Genomic DNA, 9993 nt, shown 5'->3' on the forward strand with positions numbered 1-9993 from the left:
GGAGTCGAGTGAATCTGCATAGGCTTTAATACCCCGAAAATTCTCAAAGGGCTTCACACGCCCACAGTTTGCAAAGATCAACGAAATCCGCTTCCCCTTCCTTGCGGTGCGAGATTGTGTGTGTCAATGTGAAAGGACAAAATCCAAATGTTCGGGGGGTTTAGGCAGGGCAAGTGGTAATTTGCATTCTTTGTCCGGTTTACCTAAATGCACCAGTGTAAAAAACTGAAGTTGATATTTAAAAATGTCGATAAAGTTAACCACTGTAATTTCCCCGGGTCTGGGTGTAGCCTGAAAAGAGTGTTGTAGAATCTTGTTTTTTAGCGCTGTCACCAAAAGGCCAGCGTGGTAAATCATCAAGTAAGCTGGATGAGTTTGTAGACAAACTTGTGGATGGTGGACTTGGAAGGGGAACTACTTTATATTTTCTTCCACGTTCAATCCCTGTACGTGAAAGTCGCAGGTGTCCCAATACCGATGTCCGCATCTTATGAACAATTCAGCGACAGGTTGGCGGTCACGATGCATTTATGGGCTTCCCGTAGGTGCGGCTGAGCTCTCCTGCGCGTTTTACGACGTTATTACATTTTGGAATTACCCATTTTACAGTTATGGATTTTGACCGGTGGCCGTTGCGGAACGGATGCCTTCTCTCCATCGCCGAAAGCTTTTTTCGAGATCTAATATGCGTTTGCGGCAACAGAACTAGATCGCTGCCAGTAGTTTTGTCAGCTGTAGCTACGCTAATATTTTAAGTCTGCCTGACTGAGTTTTGAGCGTCTGTGTGCAGTTTTTCCATTTGCTCGTGTAGTGAATAAAGAAGCCATCTAAAAATCTCGTTTTAAAACTGAAAAAAATGCCACAAGGAGTTTTAGCAGACTGAGCGTCCGACTCTAAAACGTTACCAGTCGGCCCCGTTTTGTCATCGTCCTCTCCCAGAGTGGCTCAGTACCTTCGAGTCCACCGAAGTTTCACAACGTCCCTCCCGCTCGGCAGCAGAAGGCCCGGCAGATAAAATGTCTCTGTACTTTGGAGTGTCACTCGTGCCTTTTATTCTTTTCCCTTTCCACCTCAGCCTCGTTTTACTTTGAAGGCCAGTGCTGACAGGAACAATGTCGCCTAAGCGCCCAAATGTGGTAGTACGCTCTCGGCTGAAGTGTCATTGTATTTTTTTCATTTTTTTTTTTTAGTTTCCCTCGTTCAATATTTACTGAACCGAAGATCTTTTCAGTCACGTCTGCTTGTTCTTAGTCGGACACTCTGTTCTTGAGATTTGACTCGAGAATATGGGGGGTTTTCCATTGTAAGTTTCAAATTTTTCTAATCTGGTACAGTAAGTTTAATAAGTACAGGTCAGTTGTATATACCAAACTAGTGAGTGTGGTAAAGAAGTGAAGAAACTGGTCCAGGCGGGGTGGAACAATTAGTGGAAGGTGTCTGGTGTTCTATGTGACAGAAGAGTCTCCGCTAGGATGAAGGGCAAAATTTATGGTGGACTGAAGAGACGACAGGAAGCAAAACTGGAGGTGGCAGAAATGAAGATGTTGAGGTTCTCGCTCGGACTGAGCAGGTTGGATATGATGAGGAATGAGCTCGTTAGACGGACAGCCAAAGTTGGGTGTTTTGGAGACGAGGTTAGAGCGAGCAGACCTCGATGATTTGGATGATTTGTCCAGAGGCGAGAGAGTGAGTATCTTGGTAGAAGGGTGCTGAGGATGGATCTCTGCCAGGCAAAAGAGCAAGAGAAAGACCAAAGAAGGTTGATGGATGTTGTGAGGGAGCACATGAGGACAGTGGGTGTCAGAGAGGAACATGCACGACATCGGCTTAGATGGAAAAAGATGACACGCTGTGGCGACCCCTAACGGGACAAGCCGAAAGGAAAAGAATTTGTATTTACCAAAGTGGCGTATTTTAGGTAAAATTTCGATTAAATTTCTGTGCAATACATTTCAATTGAGCTCATTTTAAAGGATTTTTTTTTAATCCTTTAGTGAATGGAGCACCGCATTAATATTCAAACGGTGCATAACCGTTGCAGTGGTTTAGGAATATACTTAAAAATAAAAAGCTTCGTTTTGTTTGAACATCTAGACCTTGTGTGCTACTGTTGGTCTATATGTTGGTTCATGACGTACTGAAAATTATTGTTGGTAGTATTTGGACTAAAAAGTTTTAGATCACTACGTCACATGATTGATTTAGCAAACTCATGTTGTTGTTATTGCCACAATGTGAATGTAATGCAATTATTTACTTTTGTGACCAACATAAGCTAACGGAGCTTTGAAACGGCACAGTTTGTCCTCATCCACACCTGATTGGCCATTTCTTGTACAAGCTCCACCCTTCACTCATCAAATGGAACCTCATGAATATTCAATGACGGTTCTCTTCCGGAAGATCCAGTCTCCATTCGCTCTAATGAGGCCACGACCTGGCGTACATTTTGCTGCGTCGGTGTTCTCCATTTCTGCGGCGCGTGCGCGGTGTGTCTCGCTATTGTTGCGTTTGCTCTCTTGACGTTTACGCACCTAATTAGACCGTGCACCTTTACGTGTGTTTCTCGCGCAACGGCGCGCTGAATGTAATTGCGACAGCCACCGAGTTTCCCCTTTTGTGTCTCGTTTCTAATTGGAAAACCGTGTCCCATGTGAGGCATCTGGCTGGTTTAGAGAGCAGGAAAGCGAAAGGGAATAAATGGGTAATGATGTGGCTGACTGATGGGGGGTCTTTAATGAGGAAAGTAGGCTCGGGCGGGCTCGCATTACGGTCAACTTTTTTTTTTTTTTTTTTTATCGCGTCCTCATCACGGTGTCCCGTATCCCGTTCGGGCTTGTCTGAATGCCAACAACAGAACTGCGCCCGCTTACGTGTTTTGGCAGGTCGCAGGTGTAAAATAGGCGACAGCAATCGCACCCACCCTGGCGAAAATGAAGACATTTATACGACTTAAAAGCCGCCAGTCCATAAAAGCACTATACGGATGCAAAGTCTTGTAAGTGCACCAGTTAGTGAAGTCAGGTCACTTCACAACAAACAGCGGTTTTGGGGGGGGGCACACTATCCCGTCAGAGCTTAAGTTGCCTGGTTTTACGCCGATTCTGGCAGAATGACTTTCGTTTACGTAAAGGCCAGAGAAGAATGACTCACTGTTATTTGCAGGTTGGTAGAATTCCTGGAATGTGGATAATTTTTATTTTCCCCCAAAACTCCCAAAAATCCTTTGAAACCCACTCAAAACGTCACAGTTGCCAAATTAACCATCGACGAAACGGAACTGAAGGCTTGCCTGTGAGATGGCAGCGCCCCTCGTCTGACAGGCTAACAAGCATGTTTAAGTCATCGAATTTCTATATTATATATTGTACAATATAATGAATTCAGTCACGCTGTTGGGTGTGAAGGCCATCAAAAAGAACGTGACCGAGCCCGCCGTCGGTGGTCTCAGCAATTTGCCATAGCGCCACTGAAATGCCAATGACGGATATTAAACACAATTGTTCCCTATCAAGATAAGTGCAGTTTTTGTAAACGGGGCTCTCACAGAAATTCCCAAACCTCCACGCAAGCACGTTTGAAATGAAAATGCCGCTGGCTGCCTGCGCGTGGAAAATTTACCACGCGAGCAACCGTCCATCTGTCTCAAAATGTGCAATACTATGTTTCACCTCCAGAGGTGCTAGACCTACTGCAGCTTCCGGAGCACGCAGGAGGAAACCTGCTTAAGTCAAGGCCAGATGCGAGAGGGAGTTGCCTGCGTTTTAGGGACACTCCACCAAAAGTAGAACCGTACCTGCTGCGAGCCGCGTAGAGTGTTTGGAGAGGTTCCGGACGAGTGCCGCGGGGAGGGATGAGAGTGGCGAGGAGAGCGGTAGTGTCGTAATAGCAAGATGGGAGGGGAGGATTGAAGCGAGAAGAGCCCAGGGCAGTTGAAGGGACTCGACAAATTGCACACAAGAGTGGAGGGTGGAGTGCAGAGTGTAAGTGAAGCACACGTTTGTCTGTCATTTTTCTTTTATTTTTTTGAAGTTACGTAGATGGAAGGTTGTAACGTTAGTCCAGACAGACAATCGGGATGTTCCCCTTTTTTTGAATAGTGAAGAGCAAGTGGATGCTGCAATAAACTTAATGAATGCAATTTGGTGGACATTTTTTGTACACACCATAGCATGTGTGTCTTTAAGTGCGGGCGGCTATAAGAGGTAGCCAATGAGAGCGTAGAGTCGGCTTCCGTTGGCTCAGGAGAGCAACCTGGTGCCTGCCAGTCTGGGCTTGTTGTTGTCTGTTCGATCAGCCTTCTGGCGGTTGTCACCACTTGACCCGTTTTGTTCACAATACCATAATCGTGCAGTCGCGCAAGCCAGTTCAATTTGCAGTGAACACGTCGCAGTCGATCTGTGTGAAATGATGCCAAATTTCCACATTTGCTGTCATACGTCACGGTAATACACGTGTTGTAAGATTTAAAAAAAAAAAAAAAAAAAAAAAAGTACAGACCCTTTCCAAATATTGAATATTATGGCAAAGGTTTATCACTTGAAGTTAAACTTTCAGAAATTATAGATCGAGAGCCTGCATTTTTAATTTCAAGTATTTATTTTTACACAATAGGCTTTCAGCTCATGAAACCCACAAAATCAGGAATTGCAAAAATTTTAATTCTGTGAAGAAATCAGCCCAAATTTTGCAGGCTGTACATTTTAATGTCACATACTAATCTATTAAACTAAGTGATAAGTAAATGGGCACCTGCACAGTTTTTTTTTTTTTTTTTTTAAATTGGTTCAGTTGACTGCAGACTTGAAAAGTGGCCAGAAGTCCAAGATACCCTCCATGGGATGAGAAAAGTCCCAAATGTTCCCAGCTGAAGAGGCTCACTGGTCGCAGAGCGCTTTAGAAGCGAGTCAACAGAAAGTCTCGTGGAAGACGCACCATTCAAAAAGACGACCGTGGGCGTCAGCCAATGATCAAACGGAATATTCAAGATCCAGAGAGTGGAATGAGGCGGGAATCACCGCTTCCAATACCGGCTATTCGGACTCACCCGATAGATGGGCTACAACTGCGGCAAAGCGTCAAGGGAATCAGGACTTCCATAAGATCCTGGCAGTGATTAAAGCAAAGGGGGTCCTGACCAAGTACGAAGACTAATGTATGATTTTTTTTTGAAAGTGAGTGATAAAATTTGACCCTAATTTTACGACTCAAAAGCACATGATTTAATCACAGTATTAACATGTTTTTGAAATCTTGATTTTTGTGGCTTTTATGAGCTGGAAGCTCAAATTAGGTCAAAACAAAAACTAGTACAATTTATAAAATTTATAAATATAAAAAAATGTGACTCTGTGAATGGGATTATGGAAATAAAGCTGCTCCATGATATTCGGTGGATGTTGTAATTGGATGGTGGACCCCCCTCCACCCCCAATCAGCCACTCAAAGCATCTCTTAATGTCTTAACCGATGTCGTTTCCATAAAGCAGCGGCCTTTGCACTGCCGCGTGACCCCCCCCCCCCTCCCCTCCCCACACATCCAGCAAAACGTTTAGTCTTTTGTCGAAGATAATGAAGTCGTCTCGGACGGTGCCGGGGCACGCTTAAGATGGCCGACGTAACGGCGCGTTATTTCGCCTGCGTCAAAGCCGCTTTTTTTTCTTTTTGTCATCACGATGTCGGCGGGAGAAAATGTCACCCGGGCGATGGGATTCCTTTTTTGTGCATGTAATTGAGTCGCAAACAAAAGGAGTAATGAAGTTTTTGTTTCACACAGAAACCCAAATTACAATGTAAATAGTCATTCATATGTAGAAAGGTTAACTTGGAAATTTAAACATCAACTCGGGTTACTAGTTGAACTGATACGCAAACAATTTGACAGGAGTTTACGCTTGCACTTTGTTGCGATTGGCTGCTCTTTTCTAATAAAGTTACCCCTAAACCTGTTAATTCGCTTTGCTATTCACAGAGCGGACAAATTGAATTGAAATGGCGGCTTCTTTGCGATAAAGCGGCTCGAAATGGCTCCGATCGTGACTCGCTTTGTTCGGGCAAATGAGTTTTGGGCCAAATGTCTGGGGGCTCCCATTACCCGGGTGATTAAAATGGAGAGAGGTCCCATCCCCCGGGTTTTAGTAGGAGGATACGCCGTGTCAATTAAAGCTCCTAATAGAATTGCTCCCGCAAGGCATGCCGGAGCCTCGCCGGGACGGGCACCTGCCCAGGACACCTAAACCACCCCTCCCCCAACCCCTCGAGTTATTTACCACATTTGCGACGTTTGTCTATTTTGACTGTTGCATCATGGCTTCTTGTTCCCCTCCTTGTATTTGCTCAGCAACTGAGTTTTACCAGACTCTCATCGGAAGGGAAATTCACAAAAGGGGGGGGGGGGGGGGGGTTTCAGTGATGACAGATTTGAGACGAGCCGGCGTAGTCAAGCAAGCCTTTGATGGCTGCGCGTTTGTAATCACGTGTCCTTGTCTGAAAACTCAGTAATAGTGAGATGTAGAGTGAGGGAATGTGCGCTTTTTGCCACGCAGGCCTCTCCAAAGGGGAATTCAACGGCAAGGTCGATTCCTTTGTTTTTGTTGTATGTTGAAGGCGTTTGCATTTCAGACACAGACGAATTAGAGAAAAATGTTCAGAATTCCAGCTTTTATTGAGAGGTAATTACGTGTAGATGTTAAAGAATTTAGAAGAGCAGCTGTTGTTTCAAGCCACTCGCTTTTCAAATGAGAATCTATTGGAGCAGACTTTTAAATTAACAAGTCAATACATTTCATACTGTAACCCTTCCTTGCAATAACTGGATCAAGTTATTCGTTATTCAATAGAGATGTTTTTCCAGGCCTTTATTGGGTCCTCTTTCCTCTCTTCAGCAGGTACAATGCATGCTCTATTGGGTTAAGGTCTGGCGATTGACACGGCCAGTCCAAGGTTTTGGCAAATTGTAAATCTTTACATTTGAGACATTTTGCTGTACTTTATTGTGAAGATGATTTGAGTTTAGTTTTCAGGCTCATAAAATGTGGGAGTACGACAAAGTGAAAACATTTCTGGACATTTGTGTAAAAGGAAACATTCAGACTTAACGGGTACACAAGTATTCACACTGTTTGGGATGAAACTCTCAGAGCGAGAAGCAAGTAATGAAGTCAAAGGAATTATCCAAAGACCTGATTGTGTTGGCACAAATCTGCGGAAGGTTACAAAACAATTTCAGCAGCATGGCTGGTCCCGAAAAGCCTGGCTGTCTGGAACCGCCGGGGAAGAAGGGCCTCGGTCAGAGAGGTGAACGAAAACTATTTGGTAAGTAAGGTGGAGCAGCCGGGTTCCCTCGCGGGGATGGAACCACTGAGAAAGGTCAGCTGTTGGCAACGCATGCAGAAACAAAACAGAAGCTTGCGGCCTGGATTGCAAGCGTCAGATCTGAAGATGAGATGAGGCACAGGTCATCTGTCCCACATGGTCCTTGCTGTAAATCAGTCTAATGGGGGAGTGCATAGAGCCCAGGTGTCAAACTCGAGGCCCAGGGGCCAGATCTGGCTCGCAATGATAAATGTCTACCAAAATTTCAAATTGACTTACAAATACTGTTGAGCTGTTATAAGTATGTTTGTGTAGTTGATGATTCCAGTTCAGAAAATTTGAGGAAATATAGTGAGGCGTTTAAAGATTTTTATGGTTTCACTCATAATGGCCCTCCGAAGGTAAACTGTTACTACAAGGTGGTGTTTGAGCTGCTTAGACGACTGTGAATGTGCTCGAGCCCGGACTTGAATCCGGTCGAACATCACCGGAAAGAACTAAAAATGGCTACCCGCTGATGCAAGTGAGGACACGTAGAGAAGAATGGGAGAAAATTCCTCAAAACAAATGAGCCGTGAATACTTGTGTACCTGTTCCGATGTTTCCATTTTCAATCAATTAGCACAAGTGTCAGATCGATGATTTCCATATCTGATGTTTTCATGGATCTTTTTTTTTTTTTTTTTTAAACTACTCAAATCAGCTTTTGATGATCACCAAAATGTGGAGAATGAAAGTGTGCGAGTGGCACTGTAGATATGAAAGCTGGAATTGTAAACAGTTCTCATTCATATTTTGATCTGAATGTCTTGGATATAACAAAAACAATTTACCTCGCTATTCCAACACTTTTGGAGGCGTCTATTCTGGGCCAAATAAAAGCGCGGTGGTGCTTTAAGATACAAGTTTATTTTGCCGTGGCCATGTTTGAAATGCCCTTATCTCAAATCGACTGCCTGCAATCTTGCATAGTATTTGTCAAAACAAAATATAGGACCGCTATTTAATAGTGTACATTGTATCAAGATACAGAAATGACGTAGAACGGAAAGAAAACATTTTGCTTAAATTGTGCACGTTTGGGTTTGGAGGCGGAGCCAGTCAAAACTCTTAAGTTTTGAATGTTCGTTGCTCTTCAGACCGCCCCTTAACCAAAAGCAAACGTTTTGTCCGTTAGTCAAGTCGAGGCACACCCAGATGTCACATTTCCACGGGAAACAATTACATTTTATCCGCATCATCCCCGGGGCCCATCTGCGCGATCGACAATGGCGGTGCAGGTATGTCGCCACGGCAAGATAATTGCAGGGATCAGGTCTGACGGGCTTTTTGATACCGCTTATCCTCTTTCGGGGCTAATATTGTTTTGAATGTAATACAAAACTGTATTTTTTTGGTTTTTGTACATGTACTCTTTTGAACAGTCCCATGATTTGCATCCAATAAATGAACAGCAGTCATTTTCTGTCACAATTGCGTCGAGCGTTCTAATAGTCTGCTTGGAAGCTTCACTGATTAAAAAAAAAAGTAAGGTTAAGTCATCCAAACACTTTCTAATATCATTGACAAAATAACTCCCGCTCGAGATGGCAATTAAAATACTCTCACGCAATCTTGTCTGTGTGCAGGTGAAAATATTTGAACCTTGAGGGAGGATCTTTAGCTCATTGTCTACTTTCCACTCCATCTTTTGAAAGTTGCAGGCAACCCCCCGACCCCCGAGGTGTAATGTTCATGTGCGAATAACTGGTCGGGGTGCGATGGAAGTGGCTTTCGCGATGATCTTTGCAGCAAAGTATTTTCTTAATCGTTAGTAATAAAAAATATACCTGTTCTGTGAAAGTGTAGGCAGTCACCTTCACACTGCAGCCTCTAAATAAATAAATTGTGTAACCAAACCAACTTTTGAAATTGACTTTTAAATGCATACTAAAATCAGTTATTGAATAAACTTTCCATAGCAGTACTTAGTTCCTTCTCAATGTGTGTATGTGCAAAGCTTTTGAAGGAAACTGTTCTAGCAGCGGCTCACAGTTCTGAGGACCCGGGTTCAATCCTGGGTTCATCCCACCTGTGTGGAGTTTGCATGTTCTCCCCGTGCCTGCATGGGTTTTCTCCAGGTTTTCTCCCACATCCCAAAAAACATGCAACATTAATTGGACACTCTAAATTACCCCTCGGTGTGATTGTGAGTGCAGTTGTTTGTCTCTGTGCCCTGCGATTGGCTGGCGACCAGTTCAGGGTGTACCCCGCCTCCTGCCCGTTGACAGCTGGGATAGGCTCCAGCACTCCCCTCAACCCTTGTGAGGATAAGTGGCAAAGAAAACGGATGTTCTCATAGCTTTGTTAGTTTAGAAGGTAAGTACATTTGTACGGACATGCAGTCAATGTGAGACGGCAGTAACCAAAATCCTTAACAATCCAGTAAATCTTATGCGCGTCAAATATTTTGTGCAACTAGGATTTTAGACCAACGTAGTCTAATTTTCCAGTGCATGTTAGTGTAATTTTGTCTTGTTTAATTTCTCTTTTAGATGTACATCCAGACCACCACCCTGACAATCTCACTCAGCCTGTCAGCCTCCGTCTCCTTGGGAATGCTCTACATGCCCAAAGTCTACATCATCCTCCTCCACCCTGAGCAGAATGTGCCCAAAAGGAAACGCAGCTTCAAGGTAC

At 44.0% G+C, this 9993-nt stretch overlaps 1 protein-coding gene across 4 annotated transcripts in view; it reads left to right on the top strand.

The window, feature by feature from the left end:
- Nucleotides 1-9993, top strand: part of grm8a (glutamate receptor, metabotropic 8a) — a 141676-nt gene that overhangs the window by 129258 nt on the left and 2425 nt on the right. For 3 of the 4 annotated variants that reach the window (XM_061807930.1, XM_061807933.1, XM_061807932.1), the window contains one exon: nt 9849-9989. In XM_061807930.1, the coding sequence (XP_061663914.1) occupies nt 9849-9989 (141 nt within the window). Of the gene's footprint in view, nt 1-4791; nt 5433-9848; nt 9990-9993 lie in introns of those variants that run through there. The other variant, XM_061807931.1, reaches the window with a different exon arrangement.

Source organism: Syngnathoides biaculeatus, chromosome 20 (assembly GCF_019802595.1).
Source record: "Syngnathoides biaculeatus isolate LvHL_M chromosome 20, ASM1980259v1, whole genome shotgun sequence".
NCBI classification, from domain to species: Eukaryota; Metazoa; Chordata; class Actinopteri; order Syngnathiformes; family Syngnathidae; genus Syngnathoides; species Syngnathoides biaculeatus.